General features: G+C 37.4%; 1 protein-coding gene across 2 annotated transcripts in view; it reads left to right on the forward strand.

Moving 5' to 3' along the window:
• CNTRL (centriolin) overlaps window positions 1-23,763 on the forward strand; it is a 106,022-nt gene that overhangs the window by 36,623 nt on the left and 45,636 nt on the right. The window contains exons 8-15 of one of the 2 annotated variants that reach the window (XM_012802438.2): window positions 494-613; window positions 3,262-3,490; window positions 5,865-5,974; window positions 9,200-9,394; window positions 14,818-14,971; window positions 15,906-16,126; window positions 19,452-19,628; window positions 22,350-22,484. In XM_012802438.2, coding sequence (XP_012657892.1) covers window positions 494-613; window positions 3,262-3,490; window positions 5,865-5,974; window positions 9,200-9,394; window positions 14,818-14,971; window positions 15,906-16,126; window positions 19,452-19,628; window positions 22,350-22,484 — 1,341 coding nt within the window. Of the gene's footprint in view, window positions 1-493; window positions 614-3,261; window positions 3,491-5,864; window positions 5,975-9,199; window positions 9,395-12,454; window positions 12,640-14,817; window positions 14,972-15,905; window positions 16,127-19,451; window positions 19,629-22,349; window positions 22,485-23,763 lie in introns of those variants that run through there. The other variant, XM_023510577.1, reaches the window with a different exon arrangement.

A 23,763-nucleotide genomic window follows, 5' to 3' on the forward strand; every position in this document is an offset into this window, starting at 1 on the left:
TGGCATCATAGCTCACAATAACCCCAAACTCTTGGGCTCAAGTGATTCTCTTGCCGCAGCTTCCCAAGTAGCAGGGACTATAGATGCATGCCACAACACCTGGCTTTGTTTTTAGAGACAAGGTCTGGCTCTGGCTCAGGCTGGTCTCAAACCTGTGAGCTCAGGCAATCCACCTGCCTCGGCCTCCCAGAGTGCTAGGATTATAGGCGTGAGCCACCATGCCTGGCCCAAAATGACCTTTAAAATCTTTATTCATTGTGCCCTAAAACAGCATATAAACTTCAAAGGTCTTTTATGTGATCTCTTATGATAATTTTGTATTTTAATTTTTACAGTACTTTAGAATTAAGATAAAGTGTTCTGAATGCTGTGCAGTTTGCTGTGGAATTTTTAAAAATATAATTTTTAGTTATGATGAGAACTTGCCATATCATTATACCTTTATACTAACTTACTGATATGATATATTGTCTCATATAATTTGGGCTAATAGCTAAAACAGAAGACCATGGAACTAACACGAGCATGTCAGAAGCAGTATGAGCTGGAACAGGAATTGGCCTTTCATAAAATTGATGCTAAATTTGAGCCACTAAATTATTATCCATCAGAGGTGAGTTATTTTAATTTTTAAGTAATCCAGAGTTAAAGCCAGCATGGGTTGGGCTAGAGCGGGGACATGTAAAAGATTTTTATCAATAACTACTACTCCACTTTCTTGTTTGAGGTGAATAAACTACATTTTGGTTGAATCTGTGAAATATTTGGCTCAGGGAGTTAGAAAAATACCTTACAGATGTAAAAAGCGCCAAGAGAATTTTGCCTATAGCCATATCCATAACCAAAAGCAACTTAAAACCCTTAGTTAACTTGCTTAAGCGTATGAGTTGATCAACTTGCTTAAATCCGAACCTTCAGTAAAAGTGATTTAGTACTATGGAATAATTATCTGCCTACACGATTTGTTCACTAATCTTTGGGGTCAGTATTAGTCAACCATTATTGGTACATATTCTATAAAAGCCACTGCAACAGGAGAACCGCCTAATTTCTTTTTCTTTTTTTATTTTTTTTTTTTATTTTCAGTGCTAAGATAGGATTTTATTAGAAAGGAATACAGAAGGAGTAAAAAAGTACCAGAGCTCTAGTGAAGGGGAAGACCTAAGTTGGAAGTATCTCATGTGAGTCCTTAGTTTAGGGGTATATATCATACTTTAGCCAGAGCCTGGTAGGTGGAAAAACACCTTTTCAAAGTTAATGAGTGTATTAACAAATGAATGAATGCAGTTCTTCCAGCCTAGAGAAAAAGATTAGGGCATTTCCTTCATGAAATTGCCAGGCCTAGGAAAACTAGGGTCCCCCACCTTGAATGAGGGAACCCTGTATCAGTAGCATCTTACTGATCTTATCCAAACCTATTTATCTTCCAGGAGCTCCTTCTCCAAATAGAATCACATATGAATTTGGGGATAACACAATTTTAGTCCATAGTATTCTCTCACTGGCTTCCTTCTCACATACAAAATATAATCATTCCATCCCCAAGGTCCCAGAGGTCTTAACTGATTTCAGCATCAAGTGTAAAGTCTGAAGTCTCATCTAAATAGCATTTAACTCAAATATGGGTGAGACTTAAGGTACAATTCATACTGAGACAAAAATTCCTCTCCAGATAAAAATCTGGGAATCTAGACAAGTTATGTACTTCTAAGATGCAATGGTGGGATGCATAAGATATACACTTCCATTTTAAAAGGGATAAATAGGAATAAATTTAAGTATAATGAGCTCCAAGCTCTCCAAACTTTAGCAAGGCAAATTCCATCTGAACCTAAAGTTTCAGAATAAATTTTCTTTGGCTTGATAATGTATCTGCCAGATTTACTGAGATGGTCTTGTCTTGAGGACCTCCTGAGGCTGTGGTCCCACCTCCATGCCTTTTCCATGAAGGAGTCATGCTCTGAAGGCTCTAGGGAGGCTTGGCTCCACAGCTCCACAGGGAAGTCCCACTTCCGTAGCTCTTTAAGATGTCCTCCCCTCGTGGCTTTGATCAGAGTCTGTCTTGGCCTGTTGAGAATGGGAGGTTGGCCTTGATGATCTCTCATTTGCCATAAGAGTCCTTCTTTCCTTTTCTTGAGTGACAGTTTGTGTTCACAGGGGAGTGGCTACATGGTCCCATTATGTTGGATATAAGACCTCTGACAGCTTTTCTTCATTTTATCTCATCTTTCTTGCTTTGATTCAAGCTGTCAGTGGTACAGCTCATATAATTCTATGAATTATTTATTGAGTAAGAGTTCAGCCATACCCTTGGTTTTCTCTTCTGAACATTCCTTATCATCTTTTTAATATGGGCAGTCTGAGAAATTTTTTAATCTTTATGCTCTGATTCTTTTTTGCTCAACAATTTCTCCTTGAATTGTTTTTTTCACTTTACTATATATATATAAGCAGTCAGGAGGAACCAAATTGGTCCGTCAACACTTTTCTTAGAAATCTCTTTGGCAAAAAAGAACTGCCTAATTTCTAAGACTTGGTGATTCCAACCAATACCATATGTTATTTAATTTTTAAAATTCATTGTTAAAATTTATCAGACTGAGATTTTACTTATATCAGCCAAGAAAACAAAATGAAATATCCAGATTTCTAATTTGCAAGAGCAAACAGAACTAAAACTCATATAACTGCAGGCAATTCTTTAATCAGTCAGTCCAGACTTTTACTGTTTAGTGGTAGGAATAAGAATCCTTTTGAGACCATTTTTACTTCTGATTCCTTTTTGGTAAATTAAGAATAAGACAAGGCTTGGCGCCTGTGGCTCAAGCGGCTAAGGCACCAGCCACATACACCCGAGCTGGTGGGTTCGAATCCAGCCCAGGCCTGCCAAACAGCAATGATGGCTGCAACCAAAAAATAGCCAGGCATTGTGGCAGGCGCCTATAGTCCTAGCTACTTGGGAGGTGGAGGCAGGAGACTCATTTGAGCCCAGGAATTGGAGGTTGCTGTGAGCTATGATGCCATAGCACTCTACCCAGGGCAACAGTTTGAGCCTCTGTCTCAAAAAAGAGACAAAAGAAAAATAGGTATAAGACTAAAATAAGACAAAAGAAAAATAGGTATTTCTAAGTGTCCAGGCATGCAGGATTAATATAAACTTAGGCAATTCTGTGGTACTTTTGTTACTAATAAAGTGAATAATGTCATTTGCTTGGAAGTTACTTATTAAATCATGTATCTATTAATTTATTTTGCTTTTAGTATGGTGAAATTGACAACACCCCAGATGAAAGTCCTTACATTGGCAAATCAAGATACAAGAGAAATATGTTTGCCACAGAGAGTTACATTATTGATAATGCCCAGGCAGTGCAGATCAAGAAGATTCAGCTAGATGAAGAGGAACAGCTTAGAAATGAGCATGTGAACTTGAGAACTCATGTACCACCGAATGTACAACTGGAAGACAAAGAAAAAAAAATAAGTGCAGGTTTGAAGTTATTTTAAATTCTTTTTTTTTGTTTGCTTAGCAGGCCTTGGCTGGGTTCAAACATGCCACCCCCAGTGGACAGGGCTGGTGCTCTAATAGGCACCCGGCCTAAATTCTTTAAAAATATAAAGATTGAGGGCGTCTCCTATGGCTCAGTGAGTAGGGTGCCAGTCCCATATACCAAGGGTGGTGAGTTCAAACCTGGCCCCAGCCAAACTGCAACAAAAAAAATAACTGGGTGTTGTGTGAAGTGCCTGTAGTCCCCGCAACTTGAGAAGCTGAGGCAAGAGAATCACCTAAGCCCAAGAGCTGGAGGTTGCTATGAGCTGTGACTCCATGGCCCTCTACTGAGGGTGACAAAGTCAGACTCTGTCTCTAAAAAAAATAAATAAATAAAGATTGAATATGAAGGCCAATTTTGTTTTGTAATTCTTTTAATTAAACATGCTGATGGTATTTATCATATTGTTTACATAAAAAGCCTAAGACAGAAGTAGTGATTCATTGATGAGATTATTTTTTATGTGATTCCTGTTATGGTTGAGAATGGGGTTTTTAGGCCACGTGCGGTGGCTTACACCTATAATCCTAGCACTCTGGGAGGCCGAGGTGGGTAGATTGCCCTGAGCTCACAGATTCTATACCAGCCTAAGCAAGAGCGAAACTCCATCTCTAAAAATAGCTGGGTATTGTAGCAGATGTCTATAGTCCCAGCTACTTGGGAGGCTGAGGCAAGAGAATCACTTGAGCGCACGAGTTGGAGGTTGATGTGAACTATGACACCACAGCATTCTACCAAGGGTGACAAAGTGAGACTCTGTTTCTAAAAAAAAAAAAAGAAGAGAGAGAGACAATGGGGTTTTGATAATAATTTGATAGCCTAGCCACATGTCCAGAGAATTCACGAGTGGGTAAATCTCTTGCCAAGAGGTGTTGGAACTATACATTCAAAGCCATGATTGATAATAATTGAAGCAAGTAAAGAACCATTTTATTGATTACTATGCAGGTAACCAAAACCTAAAGCAATGCTTCATATGGAGACTAAGCTAAGAACAGAGTACTCTTCTTAGCTTGGGCTTAAGGCTGTCTTCTGATTCTATCTGATACCCTACATTCTACCTCTCCAGCTTTCCCCTTAACCCCACAATTTTTTTTTTTTTTATTGAGACAAAGTCCCACTTTGTCACCCTCAGTAGGGTGCTGTAGCATCATAGCTCACAGCAACCTCAAACTCTTGGGCTTAAGCAATTCTCTTGCCTCAGCCTCCCAAGTGGCTGGGACCACAAGTGTCTGCTACAATCCCTGGCTATTTTTATTTTCTTGTTTAGTAGGCCCTGGCCCGGGTTCAAATCTACCAGTCCCAGACCATGTAGCCAGTGCCCTAGCCACTGAGCTACAGGTGTCCAGCCCCACAATTTATCTTAAAGGATCTGACTACTTTCTGGCAAGCCACACAAAGGAAGAAGTTAAATCAAGAGGGCACTTTAGAGACTACCAGTAACAAACTTTGAATCCACTTATTTACTCAGCTGTGGATATGGAAAAAAGAGAAGGCAGACCTGAGTTCATGTATCCTACTAGTAATCATGGCCCATTGGGGGTCTCTAACCAAACAGATTAGCATCTCTCCTTCCCTTGATATGGTAGCTAAATGGAGACATGGAAGGCTAGTAGAGGTTGACTTGGTGAGGGAAGAGAAGAGACTGAATTCTCCATGTCTCCATACACTATATATAAGGCTCTGGAGAGGGGAAGCAAAAATAAATCAGATATATGTTCAGACTAGCTTCACAGGGCTGGCTAATAATTTTGTAGGAGGAAGTGAGGGAGACACAAATCTGAAATTGGAGATAGAAAATAATTGATTTGCAGTCACCTCCAACTGGAAGAGACAGCTCAGTAGTGAGGTTTTTTGATATTGACTCACCTCTAACACAGGTTTTGTTTTTTAAAAAATACTCTGAACCTAATAGAGTAGAGAGAAGCTCATCAGTGGGGCCATGAGCTTAGTGCAAAACCAAAAAATTACTCTGAACCTAAATACAAATTATTGACTTATAAAATGTCTTATTTCCAAATAAAAATCCTTATTCTCTCAAAAGGGTTTACTAGTGTTGGGAATATCAAGTAAAGCCCCCTTTACGTTAAGAACTTTGCAAGTGAAAGGATCAGTTAGAGTTCTATCGCATATCATAAAACAGTTTATTCTACAGATTAACTAATAGAGATGATTTTAAAATGTCTGTGGTCAATAATGACAGAATTTAATTGAGGAAAGAGGTTATTGCAAAGAAATAAAATCTGGTAGAAATTTCAGAATTGTAGGTTTTTCTTGTGTATATATATATGAACATGGTTTTTAAATTTTCAGCACAAACTCGACTGTCAGAACTTCATGATGAAATAGAAAAGGCAGAACAACAGATTTTAAGAGCTACGGAAGAATTTAAACAACTAGAAGAAGCTATACAACTAAAAAAAGTATGTAAAAGCAAAGCAGCAATGCTAAGAGGAAATGAAAAAATGAAATGTTTCCCCTTTATAATACTATTAACAGCTTTTAAATCAGTGTTACCTAATTAATTATGAAATAATAAAATTTCAGAGTTGAATATGGTTCTGGTATTTCCCAGTTACATTTTCCTTCCATTCATGATGACATCCAACTAGCATTTTATAAAGCATATAGAAATAAATTACTTAAAATTTCTGTAAAAAGGTATATAGTCTACTATATTGTGAAAGTGGCTACTTTACTCAGGGAAGTTGCTTCCTGATATAGCTCTTCTAATTTAGTTAACACCCTCCACCTTTAAGATTCGGGGACCCAGATTAAGAACCAGAAACCATCTTTGCTACAGCATGAACATTATCAAACACAAGAAGCAAAAACAAACAAAAAGGATATAAAATATGATACACAAAAAGACTGAAGTAACATACTTTCAGAAATTATCAGTGTCATAAAATAAGTAGCTCAAACCCATGGTGTAATTGCATAGGAAGAAAATTCAAAAAAGGAAATATTTTGACTTTTTAATTTCATAAAGGATATAAAAAGTTTTAGTTATTTACACATGCAACTTTGAAAAATGAATTTCAAAGTTATAATGGTAATGACATTCATAACATTAGTAAGGTAAAATAAGAATATGAAGTTCAAATTGTAGATTACTTTAAAACCTACACTGTATTGTTACTTTCATATTACATAGTCACAAAAATTTATTGCACTTTATTGGAAGCTTACTATATAATATATGCCTGTCACTGACTGGGCTGGGTACTTAGTAATGAACAAAACAGACGTGTTCCTCTCTCATGGTCAGACTTGTAGAGGAAATAGACAATAAACAAGCAAAAATGTAAAAAATGAAGATATAGTTAAACAGCATCAGTGTTGTAGGAAAAAAATGGAAAACTAGGAGAAATAATAAAAGAGGTATAATTTAGATTGTGGGGGTCCACAACGGATGAGAAGGAGCCAGTGAGGCAGAGTCGAGGGAAAGAGTATTTCAGGCAGAGGTGATAGGTGTGCAAAGGCCTTCAGACGAAGACTTCTCTGTAGAGTCAAGGAGAATGTAGTAGAACATGAAGTTAAAGAGTCATGAGGTTAAAGATCATGCCAGACTTCAACGGCCATTTTTAGGAGTTTGAATTTTATTTTCCATGCAATGAGAAACCTTTGAAGAGCTTTAGGTAGTTGAGTGGCTAATCCTATTTGTCACTTTAGTTACTGTGTGAGAGTGAAATAGGGTAAGGAAAATGGAAAGAATAGAGATGTATGTATTTATCAGAGGCTGTTGTTCAGAGATGGTAATGGCTTACCATGAAGGTACTGGTAGACAGGGAGAGAAAGCTAACTGAGTGTAAAGAAAAATTAGGCAGCAGAACTGATAGGACTTAAGCCTGGTTCAGTGGCTTGTGCCTGTAATCCCAGCTACTTGGAAGGCTGACATGGGAGGATTGCTTGAGGGCAGGAACTCAAGACCAGCCTGAGCAACTCAGTGAGACCCTCGTTGAAAAATTAAAAAAAAAAAAAGAAAATAAGGCATGAGATGGAGGGTGCTATCAAGATGGTTTAAAAATTAAATAAGAATCTTTTATAATAGCACTGGAAAAGCTTTACATACATTGATAGATATAAATAACATTCATAATTTTAAAATAAATAGATGCTTCCAAAGTATACTTGGGAAAATATTTATTTTAAATGACTAAATATAAATCTGAATTTTTCTTTATGCTCTTCATTTGGTTGACATGCTGTCAAAGGTAAGCTTTATCTTGGTTCTTATTCAGTGAAATAAAAATTGCAATTTAATGAGTTTGCTATATTTTGCAATTCTGTAGTGTAAGATGGTTTTACTGGTAAACATGGCATTTTAAATTTTTTTCCTTATTATAAAGGTATTGTCATTATGGGGAATTGCATAGTCAACATTAGTATTTCATTTTATTTCCTTTCAATTTTTTGTCTGCATTCCTTTTATACAGACTTTTTTTTTTTGAGACGGAGCCTCAAGCTATCCCCTTGGGTAGAGTGCCATGGCATCACGCTCACAGCAACCTCCAACTCCTGGGCTCAAGCGAGTCTCCTGCCTCAGCCTCCCAAGTAGCTGGGACCACAGGCGCCCACCACAACGACTGGCCATTTTTTGGTTGCAGCCATCATTGTTGTTTGGTAGGCACGGGCCGGGGATTCGAACCCGCCACCTTAGGTGTATGTGGCTGGCGCCTTAGCCACTTGAGCCACAGGCGCCGAGCCTTCTATACAGACTTTTGAGAAACATTTCTACATTTGTTTAAGTCTCTATGCTACAAACTGTTAGAAGTAGGAGATATAATATTTAGTTATTATCTCTATATTAGTAGTCAAAATTTATTGGTCGACTAGCTTCAAGTTTAAACTGATTAGGAAACTGTAACATAGTAGCCAGTAAAATTGTCTAGATGCACACAAAGTCTTGGTTCCACAACTTTCTAGTATGATCTTGGATATTTAAATTTTCCATGGTTTAGTTTCTTTACCTGTAAAATTGGAATAAATATGCTTTTTATCTTATATGTTTTGAGGATTAAGTAAGTTAAAGGATATAGAGTTTAGAACAATGCCTGACACATAGTAAGGGCTATATAAAGTCAGCTATCATTAATTCTATGGTAATTGTTATTAATTTGAAAGTTGCTTCTACTAGAATACCTTCATTTTTACCTGCTACTAAATTATTATTTTCATATACTTTTATAAAATAAGACTTTCAACATATAATGAGATACACCTGGAGTGCCTAGACAACATCTACCTTTTACTTTTATTAAAAAATACTGATAGAGGCTGAGCACAGTGGCTCACACCTGTGAATCCTAGAACTCTGAGAGGCTGAGGCAGGTTGATTGCCTGAGCTCATGAGTTCGAGACCAGCCTGAGCCAGAGTGAGACCTCCATCTCTAAAAATAGCTGGGCATTATGGCAGGTGCCTCTTGTCCCCAGCTACTTGGGAGGCTGAGGCAAGAGAATTGCTTAAGCCCAAGAGTTTAAGGTTGCTGTGAACTGTGACACCACAGCACTCTGCTGAGGGTGACAAAGTGAGACTCTGTCTCAAAAAGAATACCAATAGAATGCCTTTTTTAAATGAATTACTGTCTTTATAACTCAGTGTTACCCTTTGTCTCCTATTAATTATGTGTCTGGTTGGGGGTCAGATTTCAGAGGCAGAGCGAGACCTTCTTCTCAGACAGTTGAGTGGTAAACTACAACTTGTAAATAAACTACGCCAGGAAGCTCTGGATCTAGAACTGCGAATGGAAAAGCAAAGGCAAGAAAGTACTGAAAAGGACAAGGAGATCCAGGACCTACAAATAGCCGTAGATACCCTGGATTCCAAAGACCCAAAACACGTGAGTAAATTAGGAAATTTTCGCTTGTTCTATAGAGACCAGATTGTCATTCTGTCTAGATAGTAGGTCTCATCATTGTTAGCAGCAGTGACCATTCACAAAGTCTCTTTTAGTTTGATCCACAAGTATAAGTGATGTATATAGTCAGTCCTCTGTATCTATGGGTTCTGCATCCATGAGTTCAACCAACCTCAGATTGAAAATATTAAAAAAAAATGATTATGTCTACACTGAACATGTACAGACTTTTTTCCTTGTTATTATTCTCTAAACAGTGCAGTATAACAACTATTTACATAGCATTTACATTGTATTAGGTGTATTAGGAGTATATGGGAGGATGTATGTAGGTTAAATGAAAATACTATACCATTTTATATAAGGAAATTGAGCATCGGTGGATGTAGACATAAAGTTCATGTGCAATTTAAAATAGTTTGTCTATAAAGGATGAACTTTACGTCCACCCTGTATATAAACATATATATATACATATGTACACATGTATGAGATGTGTGTGTATATCTAACCCAAATAACCTAAGGCATGAAGGAGGTAGTTTTGGTAAATGGTAGCTTCATAGTATACTTCATTATTTTTGCATTTCAGAGCAATGAAACTGCTCCAAGATGCAGTCCAAACCTCTTGCCCTTTCTCCTTCATCGCCTTCTTTTCTTCCTTTTTAAGAGCAGAAAGAGCCGAAGTCTGTTCAAAGTCTCTTACTTTAATCCTTTATGCAAATATTGCACTAAAGCTATTTGGTATGTCATATTGTTTTGTCCTAAAAAATGCTTTCTCTAGTGTATGGTTGGGGTGGAGAACCTATGGCCTGTGGCCTTCTGGATCCTTGAGTGTGGTCTTTTAACTGAATCCAAATTTTACAGAGCAAATCTTTTTAATGAAAGGGGAGGTGTTTGCACTTGGGGATTTGGAGGGCCATATGTGGTCTTGAGGCTGTGGGTTCCCTACTCCGTCTCTGTCTCTACCTTGAGAAGTCATACTAATGGCTTATATTTTAGCTAACATTTCTATATTTTCTATGTATTTTTCTGGCATATTTTGGATAGTAAGGTTTTTTTAAAAGAAAATTTTAAGGTCTGAATTAATAGACATAATAGAATTTCACATGGTGAAGACAAAGCACTCTATTTTAAGTACTTGACAAGTTATTTAATTATTTCTTTAAACATTTTAGTAAAATATATATATATTTTCTGAGCCAGCAAATTTTGGTAAAGGATAACCTCATCATCAAGGATAATAAGGTCCTTTCTAACAAAAGCCTAAAAATTGAATCCAATTAAAATTGATTGAATCTGTGATCTATGAGTCTGATTAGTACCTGGATTATGTGTTTGCTGTCTTTTTATTTTATTTTGTTTTATTTTTGAGACAGAGTCTCCTCTGTAGCCCAAAGTAGAGTGCTGTAGTATCCTCGCTCACAGCAACCTCAAACTCTTGGGTTCATGTAATCTTCTTGCCTCAGCCTCCCAAGGAGCTGGGAGTACAGACACCAGCCACAAGACCCAACTAGTTTTTTTATTGTTAGTAGAGATGAGGTCTTGCTTTTGCTCTTGCTTTTCTCGAACTCTTGAGCTCATTCAACCCGCCTTGGCCTCCCAGAGTGCTAGGATTATAGTTGTAAGCCACTGCACTCAGCCTGTGTTTGCTTTCAACAAATGACTGTAATAATCCTAGTGGACAGGGAGTTTAATTCTATGGATTTCTGTAAAGAATTACATATAGGCTCAGCGCCTGTGGCTCAAGCGGCTAAGGCGCCAGCCACATACACCTAAGGTGGCGGGTTTGAATCCCCAGCCCAGGCCCGCCAAACAACAATAATGGCTGCAACCAAAAAAAAAAAATGGCCAGTCGTTGTGGCGGGCGCCTGTAGTCCCAGCTGCTTGGGAGGCTGAGGCAGGAGACTCGCTTGAGCCCAGGAGTTGGAGGTTGCTGTGAGCATGATGCCATGGCACTCTACCCAGGGGGATAGCTTGAGGCTCTGTCTAAAAAAAAAAAAAAAAAAAAAAAGAATTACATATAGAAAAGAGCTAAATGAGATGTAGAAAAGTTCTGGAGGTAGCCAAAATCAAGCTATGCTAGTGGGGATGAAACATACAAACCAGATTTAAGTTTCCTTTTTGATTTTGTTAAAACTACTATAAGTTAGTTCTTATGGTTGCAGTCTTAGTCCCAGTACCAGAAGACATTTATTTTTCAGTTGCTTAAGTGTAGAGAGCATCACTGGTAGGGAGCATCTTTTTTTAACTTGTAAAGTTGCTTATTGGCTAGCGTTAAGCACTCCATTTTAGGCTGCAAAATGTGAGTCTTTTAGCAAAGGAGAAAGAATCAGAATGGGATCCCTGTGTATTTTTCTATAGACGTGGACAGACTTATCTAATTAAATTTTATTATCTAATCAAATAAAGTATCTTTTTGAAAAGCCAATAGAATTTAAAAGTGCAGGTTTGAGATATCACAGAAAACAAACATATTTAGTGCCCACAACAATGTCCCTTGCTTTGTGCTGAGTATTTTGTATGCACTGGTGAGTCATTTATCACCACATCCACATAAGGTGGCATACTTTTGAATCATTAAGTGATTTGGCCCAAATCACCCTTAAGAGGAAGAGGTGTAACCCTTGCTTATGCTACTACAATGACCCTCTTCTCCCAAAGGGATTAAAGGTCTAAAGAGATTAATTATTTTAAAATTAGCTGTGTCGTGTTTTCAACAAATATAAGCATTTTTGACTATGGTTCAAAAGGAAAAGGTGTCCTTTAAAAATCAAATCCCATCTTAGTTATAATACTTGCTGTTCATAGAAGCACAAATATCAGAAAAGCAAATAGTAAATTTGTTTTGTTCTTCCCTATCAGGAAATGCTTGATCGAAGCAAAAGGTAACTGTTTGCTAGAGGGAACTAGCCTGTAGTGATCTGTTGCACCGTTTGGGCGTGATTGGCCCAAGGGAGCTTCCTGTGTTATGATTTAAAGCTCAGAGGGTGGGGCCTGTCCACAGAGCTTGCTAGTGATTGGACGGCCTGCGCCGCCACTCACTCTTTGGCAGGAATGTAATTTGGGGCTCTGCGAAGTAACACAGGCTCCAAAGCGCTTGTGAAAATGTGGCTGTCAGAGAGGGAAGTACACATGAATTATTTGAAGACAGCATTAAAAAGCGTTCCGCCCACAAGTTCACTGTTCTCAACGGCTCAGTTTTAACAGGACAAATTCTAAGTTAAGGTAGGATCATTTTTTCTCTCTCTGTACAAAGGACTTAAAAGGAGGAGGAGTCAGATGTAAGTTCCTGTTTTACAATAACTCTTTTGTGAACTCCATAGTAGTGAAAACCACAGAATCTCCTTTACTTCTATGTGTTTAATGCACACCATTCGCAGAACTAAATTTTTGTCCTGCATATAGAGGTTTCAGGAAAATTTTTAATAGTGAACTTTAGAGATTTATTGATACAGATATGAGTTCAGTAGTTTTGTTTTTATTCTTTCTTGAGCCATAAAAATCCTAAATTTACTTAGACTGTAAGTTGTTATCTGCAGTTAACCTTTTCAGAAAGATTTCAAATGGGTGTTTTGGAAGTGTAAGTAGAAGAGTTTTGAAAATCCCATCAGGTTTTACTAGTAGTAAAAATTACAGCCTTCAAATTAAGCTGCCATTCATTTATTCATCAAAAAAGAAGAATTTTTTTTTCTTGTATTTGAGGGAAGCAGACACCTAAAATCAAGAAATTTTTTTTATAATCAAATGGGTCTTATATTTGAGAACCTTGGTGTTCATTGTTCAAACTCTGATACAGTTTCTCTCTCTCAATCTCTCTATCTCAACTTTCTCTTTATTTATTGTTCTATTCTTCTGATCCTATGGGGGCAAACTTACAAAAATGAGGATGTGAGTGGGAAGGCAAAGGTTCTCTGGAGATGTATATTATCTCCCTTTGAACAGTTGCCTAAGAAACCTGGGCAAGTCATTTGATGGATCTGAGATTCAGTTTTTTCATGTGTAAAGGAAAATGTTAGACTAAATTACTGGGGTTTTTTATATTTTTTTCTTTTTCTTTTTTTTTTTTTTTGAGACAGAGTCTCACTTGTCACCTTTGGTAGAATGCCATGGCATCGTAGCTCACAGCAACCTCAAACTCTTGGATTCAAGCAAGCCTTCCAAGTAGCTGGGACTACAGGTGCCTGCCACAACGCCCAGCTATTTTTTATTTTTTATCGTTTTGCAGTTTTTGGCCAGGGCTGGGTTTGAACCCGCCACCTCTGGCATGTGGAACCGGCACCCTACTCCTTTGAGCCACAGGCTCTGCCCCTTTTTTATTTTTTATTTTTTTCAGATGAGATCTCAATCTAGCTCAGTCTGATCTCCAACCTGTGAGTTCAAGCAGTCTACCCACCTTGGCCTATAGATCAATGGTTCTTGATTTGTTTTCCCTCGCACACCTGAGAGACGCAGTCTACTTCTTTCAGTTAACAGCAGTGCCAGTCAGGGTGTGTGAATGTGTTCTACCAGGGGCAAAGGTAGCAGTGGTGGTGGGGATGCCTCCCTGGGGCCATCCATCTTGAGATTTACTGGGTTAAGTTGTCTTTCTGAGATCCCTCTGGGCTTTCAGTTTGTTGAATCTAAAAACAAAATGTTTCTTTATAAATAAATTTAAATTCCAAGTATTTCATGTCTCTATTTTCTTTTAAGAAACGTTTTTTTAAAAAGTACATCAAATGTGCTTTTTCTTTTTCTTTTTTAGACAGAGCTTCAAGCTGTCCCCCTGGGTTAGAGTGCTGTGCTTTCACAGCTCACAGCAACCTCCAACTCCTGGGCTCAAGCGAGTCTCCTGCCTCCACCTCCCAAGTAGCTGGGACCATAGGCGCTCACCACAACACCTGGCTGTTTTTTGGTTGCCGCCATCATTGTTGTTTGGCAGGCCTGGGCTGGATTTGAACCTGCCAGCTTAGGTGTATGTGGCTGGCGCCTTAGCCACTAGCACCATAGGCACTGAGCCTAAATGTGCTTTTTCAAATTAAAAAGGCATTACTTATCTATTAGAAAAGTTGGAAAAAATCTTTCACTCAGATATAATTCTTGTTATTGTTTTTTTGCCTTTTGGTTGAGATCAAGTGTAGATATGATCCTTGTTAATATTTTTGGATATACTTTCAAGCTGTCACCTCAGCTGATCAAGCTTCTTTGATCCTCAGGTTTCTCATCTGTAAAATGGCAATGATTCCTACATTAAGTTAGCCTGAGGTTTAAATGAAACTACCTATGTGAAAAAAATACAGGGCCTGACACAAAATAGATGCAAATGATTATGTTTTATATTCTTTCCCTAAAAATGTTGTTAAGGATTATTATTTTTAAAGGTTTAAAGAACATAGAGTTTTTGTGGATTTTTTTTTTTCATTTCAGTCTCATATGAAGGCTCAGAAAAGGGGTAAAGAACAACAGCTTGACATTATGAGCAAGCAGTACAAACAACTTGAAAGCCGTTTGGATTCGATACTTTTTAGAATTGCTAAGGAGACTGAAGAGATTAAGGACCTTGAACAACAGCTTACTGAAGGTGAGAATTTAAGTATGATTTAAGATAAATCAGTATCATTATTAATAAATGAAAGTTGATAAAGGTAGGCATTTATCTAAATGTTAGCTGAATACAGTTCAGCTGTTAGTAGTAGCATTTGATAGGGAAATATTTAAAATTTTATTTTTGTTTTGTTTTATTGCTTTTATGCCTAGTGACTTTAGGTCATTCCATTCAGTAGGCAGGAAATAAACACATGATTGTGATGAGCTCTGGCATGTGATTGTCTTTGTCTATGGCATAAAATCCTTCCAGGAATGAAGTGTCTGTTGGCATCAAGGAATTCAGTATCTAGTTATAAGAAGAATGTAGAAAGAACTTTGGGATCTGCTTTTGCAATGTGAATTTAAATTTTGGCACTTTTATAATAGTGGAAGAGGAAGACAATGGGCTTTTGGGGTGAGACCCTGGACTCAGGTGCCAGTTCCTGTCTTGCCATTATCAGCTATGTTACCTAGGACAAGTTATTTCTATCTCAGTCATTAATTGTTGGGAGGATTAACTGAGGTAGTATTCATAAAGTTCCTGGCATATAGTAAGTATTTAGTGTTATATATGGTATGTATGGGTGTGGTTCTTTTCTAAATTGTCAGATTACATACTTATGCTGCTAGTCTTGTATTAGTTTTGTGTAGAGTGGTTTTGTATTATATCTAACAGCAACTTTTGCTACATGTTTTGCATTATTGTATTTGGAAATTATTTAACTTTTTATAGCATGAATCAGGCATTTTATAATCATTGCTAACTAAATATACTATTTTTACTATACATGTGCTTAATACTCCTATATTATGAATAATAAGAAATCATTGAAAGCTTAGAATTTCACTCTTGGCTAGTAACAAATCACTAGGGAGATAATGTAATACCTTTGAAATATACATTATCATCCTTCTTGCATCTTGCTCAGGCCAGATAGCAGCAAATGAAGCCCTGAAGAAGGATTTAGAAGGTGTCATTAGTGGATTGCAAGAATACCTGGGGACCATCAAAGGCCAAGCAACTCAGGCCCAGAATGAGTGCAGGAAGCTACAGGAAGAGAAAGAGACATTGCTACAGAAATTGACTGAAGTCAAGCAGGAAAGGGACCAACTGGAAATAGTTGCCATGGATGCAGAAAATATGAAAAAGGTATGATTGTTTCTTCCTGCTTATTTTCTCTAGCTTGAAAAGTGATAATGTCCAAATGAAGTTAGTTGAAGAAGTTAACAGTCAATTATACAAGTGGCAAAAAGTATTAGTGGCTATATGATGGTTTTATTTCCTTTAAAAGTTGGGCTTTTTTTTTCTTTGTTAGCTGTGATACATTGAAATCATTATTTTTTCTTTTCTAAGAAAAGGAAGAGTATTTTAGTTGTATTTATGTTCCTGAAAGTTGTTGTCAAATAACTAAAGAATATGAAATTGAAACTACTACAAATACTGTATTAGATGTCCATACTTTATTATTTATGAAGCAGGAACACAGTGTGGTTTATCTTATTCTTGTAGTTACTACTTAATAAATTTGGCATTATTTTTCAGCTTATAAAACAGATGCAGTGTTGTAAATTAGGCCCTTCCATAACTGATTTGTTGCCTATTCACTTGGAAATTTCACTTGGCTTTATTTTAGTTGTTTGGCAAACTTTATCATCATGCATGAGAACCACAGATTTCTAAACCTCATGCTCAATAGGAATGGCTCCAGAAATATGAATTAATATATTTTAATGTTAAAAAATTTCTCAGGCATATTAAAATATCAAAAATAGTTGGTCTTTTTTTGTGCTCATAATATAGCTTAAGAACTAAAACATTATAGATGTATTTGAAACCCTATCTGTACTCCCCGCTAATAAGTATGTAATCTGACAATAATAACTAATGGTTATTATTCCCCTGCATCTCTGTTCTTTTAATATCTATGTAAATATCCATAGGCAGTATACAGTATTGTTTTCCATGATTTTAAGACTTATCTAAAAGGTATCATAGTGTACATATTCTTTGACCACTTCCTTTCCTTATGTCAAGAATTATGTACATTGATACATGTAGCTCTGCTTTGTTTATTGATGTGTGGAGCATCCCATTGTATGTTATACATACCATAAACTTACTATTTATTCATTCTCCTTTTAGAGGGCATTTAGGTGATTTTCAGTCTTTTGCTATTACAAACAAGGGAACATGAAATATTTTTGCACACATTTTGATCATGTACTACGTTCAGAAGTAGAACTGTGAGTCAGAGAGTATGTCTGTCCTTAATTAACTTCAGTACATGTTGTCAAATTACTGTCCATAGTGACTTTATCACTTTCTGTTCCTACCAGCAATGTGAGGATTAAGGTTCTACCACATCCTTGCCAACACCTTAGTGTTGTCCATTTATTTTTTTAAGCTTTTATTTTGAAATAATTTCTAACTTCCAAGAAATTTGTAAGAGTAATAAAAATGCCTCACATTTTCACTTAAAGTCATCAACTAATATTTCACTTTCTCACAAATAATTTGTGTCATTTTACATATTGTTATACAAATTTTTTTCCTGAACCATTTGAAAATCAGTTGTAGACATCATGCTTCTTTGTCCCTAAATACTTCAGCATGTGTTTCCTAACATTTTTCTAAAATAAACACAGAATAATTATCAAACTCAGAAAATTTAATATTTTATCAAACTTCATGTTTGCCAATCTCCTGAATTTTAAATGGTATTTTCCCCATCTTTCTATTATGAAAATGTTTATACTTACAGGAAAGTTGAAAGAATAGTTCAGTGCACATTTGTGAGCCTTCTTAGAGTCAATATTTTGATGTGTTTATTTTCTCTCTTTCATACCTCTTTCTCTGCTCGTTAGAAAGTTGCAGACATCATAACATCATCTCTTCAACACACATTTCTTAAAAATAAAGTCAGTTTCCCAAACCACTACAACACCATTATTACACCTAGGAAAATTAACAGTAATTCCCTAATGTCATCTAATATCTGAAGTATATTCAAATTTTCTCAGTGGCCTCAAGAATGTCTTTTTTTTTTTTTTTTTTTTTGAGACGGAGCCTCAAGCTATCCCCTGGGTAGAGTGCCATGGCATCACAGCTCATAGCAACCTCCAACTCCTGGGCTCAAGCGAGTCTCCTGCCTCAGCCTCCCAAGTAGCTGGGACCACAGGTGCCTGCCACAACGCCCGGCCATTTTTTAGTTGCAGCCATCATTGTTGTTTGGCGGGCCCGGGCTGGGGATTCGAACCCGCCACCTTAGATGTATGTGGCTGGCGCCTTAGCCGCTTGAGCCACAGGCGCCGAGCCTCAAGAATGTCTTTTATAGCTTGTGTGTGTGTGTTTAGAATCTAGGCTGGTAGTCATGCAGATTGTCCCATATTCTGTATTTGTTTTCTCATGGTTTATTTAACTTGTACCCCTATGCTCTGTGTAAAATAGTATCTTATGTTAACTGCATTTCCCCCTGATTACTCGAAAAGCAAACCTTTCATTTTTTGCTATTCAGTCTCCCTTTTTAGTGGATTCCCTATGCATGTTCTTTGCTTATATTTCTGTTGAATTGTGTGCTTTTTCTGAAAGGTTATAAGAATTCTTTTTACATTCTGGGAAAAAAGTAAAAAGATTTGTAGGAGTTCTGTTTATATTCTGTAGGTTATATATGGGATCTGCATTTCAAACAAGCTGCCCAGATGATTATGCCAAGTAGTCTTTGGATCACCCTTTTGAGAAACTCTTCTGTAGAAGTTCTCATCACAGGATCTTTCTTTTTAATACAGAATTCTTTAAGATCTCAAATAAATAGATGAAGGTTGTAATGTTTAATCACAAGAAACAAATGAACTAAAATGAGTCAGACCCATGATATGCTAATAAATATGTGCTTACATTTTTGTTGGTACTCCTTTAAGTTACTCTATCCTCCTTAATCTTAGAGAATGCCACTTCCATTTCATTCCTTTGCTAAGTGCACATGCTGTAGTTTAATAGGAAGAGTGTGAGCTATGGAGTCAGAGCTCTGGATTCATATCCTGGCTTTATCTTTTTTCTAGTACACAGCCCTGTGTAATTTACCTAGATGTTTATTCTCTAGTTCTTTATCTGTAAAACTATGCAAGTTGCCTTGTACAGTTATTGTGAAGATACAGTGAAATATGAATGTGAAAACATTTAGTCCTGTGTTTGATGGAAAATAGGCCTTTAAATCTTATCTTCCTTTCTCTTTTGTTCCCTTCTTCCTTCTTATGTTTTTTGACTCATTTAAACCATCACACAAATGGTTACTTTGGGAAATATGTTGGTAGTTACTTATTTTCCTGATTACATTTAGCCAGGGTACTGTTTTCCAAGCAAAATATGTACAGCTAATGAAAACTTCCGATGGCAGGCAGCAGTTACTTCTAAGGACTTGTAGATGCTCAAGCAACATAGTAAGGATTCCATAGTTAAATACACTGAATTCTTCCAGGAGCTTGCAGAGCTAGAAAGTGCCCTCCAGGAGCAGCATGAGATGAATGTGTCCTTGCAGCAGACTCAAGGAGATCTCAGTGCCTATGAAACTGAGCTAGAGGCTCAGATGAAACTGAAGGATGCTGAAGCCAACCAGCTCAAGGAAGAGTTGGAAAAACTCACAAGGCTTACTGAGGTAAGTAAGAGCATGAACCCAACTAGAAACTAAGTAGCTGTACTTGAAGATACCATCTTTCCTTTACTTATATCTTAATTTAAGATAGCACCTTTTAATATAGTATATATGGAGTGGTGGGAAAGGCACATTTTTGGAATTGACATTCTGAGTTCAAATACTAGTCATTTGACTAGTACTTCATGGGCAAATCATTTCATGGCTCTGAGCCTCCCAGACTGTTCCTCTGTGTAAAATGGCTTGTGGTGAAGATAATGGACATGAAAGCACCTACCAATTGATATTCAATAAATTCTAGTGTTTGTTTCTTAGAACAGCTTTACAAGATTCTCTTTTAAGTTGATGTTAAATTTTAGTTTGTCAGTTCCTATTATGGTTGGTTGAAGGACTCATTTAAATTATACTTGCAAATTAGAGAAAGAATAATTCATCTAATACTTATTGATTGACCATTGAGAGCCAGGTGCTGTGGTGCTCCAGAGAGAACACAGATATGGGCAATGTCTTGTGGACTGACAGTCCAGCAGGTGAAAAAAGTATAAAAGAAAAAAGGGACAGAGTTCTGTGGCGGAGGAAGGGACAGTCAGGGAAGTCCACTCTATAAAAATGTTTCTTATGCTAAGGAAGGATGAGAAGGCTTTGGCCATGTGGAGGTGGCATGAAAGGGATAGACGTAAAGGATGTACATCGTAGGCAGAGAGCCAAAGAGATCACAGTGTATTTGAAGTGCTGAAAATATGCCTCTAGGCATGCTGATATCTGCTTGTTTCTGTTTTCTCAGTGCCTGACACATAAGAAGTGTCAATGTGTGCTTAATGGGTAAAAATGAATTAATAGATTTTGAATCTGAGGAATGCCTGTAACAGAGAAAGCATATGATTAGAAAAGGAACTGATGGCTCGGTGCCTGTGGCTTAAATGGCTAAGGCACCAGCCATATACACCTGAGCTGGCAGGTTCGAATCCAGCCTAGGCCCGCCAAACACCAGTGATGGCTGCAACCAAAAAATAGCCAGGCATTGTGGCGGATGCTCGTAATCCCAGCTACTTGGGAGGTGGAGGCAGGAGACTTGCTTGAGCCCAGGAGTTGGAGGTTGCTGTGAGCTGTGACACCATGGCACTCTACCCAGGGGGACACCTTGAGGCTCTGTCTGAAAAAAAAAAAAAAAAAAAGAAAAGGAACTGAAAAGATGTCTGATTTATTATAATAATTATGTTATTGTATTCTTTATAAGATATCAAATGACCAGTTGCCAGTTATCTGCATTATAGTTCTCAAGAGTTCTAAGTTTTGCAAAACTATAATTAACAAGATTAGAATCTCAGAAAACAGGACATTGGGGGAAAAATTAAAATAACAGTAAATGTTTTTAAATATAATAAAATTTCTAGGTGGCGTTTCCTTTCAAATAAATTACATTCTTTTCAAGACTGCCCTTATTAGCTTTAACTAGCTTGAAATTCTTTATACTTCTATTGCCTTTCATTTTTTTGTCATGAGTCCTTTTTTTGAGGAGGTAGGGTGGGAAACAGGGCCTCATTTTATTGACTAGAATGCAGTGTCAACATCATAGCTCACAGCAAGCTCAAACTCCTGGGCTTAAGCAATCCTCCTGCCTAAGCCTCCTTAGTAGATGAGACTACAGGCACATGCCACCATGCCCTGTTAATTTTACTATTTTTTTGTAAAGATAGAGTTTTATTATGTTGCTCAGGGTTGTCTCAAACTCGTGGCCCCAAGTGATCCTCTTGCCTTAGCCTCCCCAAATGCTAGGATTATAGGCATGAGGGACAATACTTGGCCTCGTAATTCTTGATGAAAATATTATAAGAGCCTGTCCTTTTCATTGATTCACTTACTATTGAAAGGGACATTCCCCACTCTCCCTTGGAACTAGGACTTCCAGGACTCGTCTTCAAACCACACATTGAGAGTACAGAACAAAACATATATTCTCTCTGATGTACAGATCTCTGATTGGTAAACTTACATTATATGAAATCACTTGTGAAGCTTGTTAAATGCAGGTTCTCAGGCCCTATCCTAGAGATTCTGGTCCATCAAATCTGAGATAGAGTCTAAGCATCTGTATTTTTAATAAGCACAAATGTGCAAGTATCTATTGAAGGACTGCAGTTTGAGAAATACTGGTCTAAGGGAAAAAACAGCAATAATTGGATTACTCATGGAGCTTTTAAACGTAGGTGCTTGGGGCAGCGCCTGTGGCTCAGTGAGTAGGGTGCCGGCCACACATACCGCGGGGTGGCGGGTTCAAACTGGGCCCCGCCGAACTGCAACAACAACAACAAAAATAGCTGGGCGTTGTGGCGGGCGCCTGTATTCCCACTCAGGAGGTTGAGGCAAGAGAATCGCTTAAGCCCAGGACTTGGAGGTTACTGTGAGCTATGTGATGCCACGACACTCAACTGAGGGCGATAAAGTGAGACTCTGTCTCTATTTAAAAAAAAAAAAAAAGGTAGGTGCTTGGGACCACCCTTGAAGATTCTGATTTAGTATTTGGACTGAGCTAATTCTGATACTTATTTGAGTATTAATATTTAAGGGACATGTTAGAAAAACTTAAGTTTTTACATTTGGAAATAGAAACATAAAACTGACCATACTAGCAAGGGATCATGGATATATATAAATTTATTTGGGTCTCTGTAGATCATATATTTATTGTTTACACTATTTTATCATTGCTTCCTATGGCAACAGTTAGAACAATCAACCCTTCAAGCAGAGCTTGAGAAGGAAAGACAAGCCCTCAAGAGTGCCCTTGGAAAAGCCCAGTTCTTAGAAGAAAAGGAACAAGAGAATAGTGAGCTCCGCACAAAACTTAAACAACTGCAGGTAGATATTTGTTGTTTTAGAATTTATTCTTACACTCAAAGATGGTGATATCTTAGGAAGAGACTTAACCTGGTCTAACATATTGTAAGCCACTTGAATTATTAGAAAAAGACGAATTCTTAGTGGTGCAGTACTGTAGCTTCTGTTCTCTTATGACTGTGGTTTAGAATTGTTGTTAGGATGGTGCAAAGAAGTGGAGGCAATGCCAGTAGTAAACAGCATACTGTGTAAATACATGGGCAAAAGCAATACCTTGCATTCCTTCTAGAAGCAGATTTGTAACCAGATTGAGCTAAAATAACCAGATTTGTGCATTCCTCTTCCACTGAAATTCTTTGTAATTATCCAGAAATTAACTAGAGTGGGTTACGTGCAGTAGGATTTCTTAACTGTAAATAGTTTTCACAATTCCTGTCTCAGAAAATATGCTGTTAAAATGCAGTCATTTATATTTATGGGAATGTATGGCAGAATATTTTTATGGCTGTTCTCAACAAATAATATACCCAACAAACTGCAAGAGAAGCTGGTGGATAGAATTTTTAGATAATTAAACTCTCAAAGAGAACAGATTCTGAACAAACAAGTACTTGAATCAACACTCAGATCTCTAAAGTTGTAAGGTCAGGGGGCCACTTGGCAGGCTGAGGTGGCAGGCTGAGGTAGCAGCTCTTGTCACCAGAAATAAAGGGGCAAAGTTTATGTAGTTTGGAGGAATGCTTCCAAAAATACCATGCAGGGGGAAGACAAAGATTACTCAAATTTTCTTTTCTTCCAACACCTCAGATATTTTCCTCCAAATTTCAAGGAAATCTAATGACCTAGAATTTAATTTTTATTGCTTTCTGAAGCAATTATAAAAGATAGACATGTTTTCCATTCTTGTGTGAGTTGTATATGTGCCTATTTGGTCTTCATTGGGTTATCACTTTGTATTTTTAGTATGGAAATTTTCAAATCAGAAAAAAAGAGAAAATAGTATATATATATATTTTTTGAGACAGAGTCTCACTTTGTTGCCCTTGGTAGAGTGCAGAGGTGTTTATAGCTCACAGCAACCTCAAACTCATGGGCTCAAGTGATTCTCTTTGTCTCAGCCCCCAAGTAGCTGGGACTATAGGCACCTGCCATAATGCTCAGCTATTTTTAGAGACAGAGTCTCATTCTTGCTCAGGTTGGTCTCTAACTTCTGAGCTCAAGCAATCCACCCACCTTGGCCTCCCAGAGTGCTAGGATTATAGGTGTGAGCCACCTCACCTGGCCAAGAACATAGTCTTAT

The sequence above is a fragment of the Otolemur garnettii genome, unplaced genomic scaffold, assembly GCF_000181295.1.
Source record: "Otolemur garnettii isolate 467f Iridium unplaced genomic scaffold, OtoGar3 scaffold00014, whole genome shotgun sequence".
NCBI classification, from domain to species: domain Eukaryota; kingdom Metazoa; phylum Chordata; class Mammalia; order Primates; family Galagidae; genus Otolemur; species Otolemur garnettii.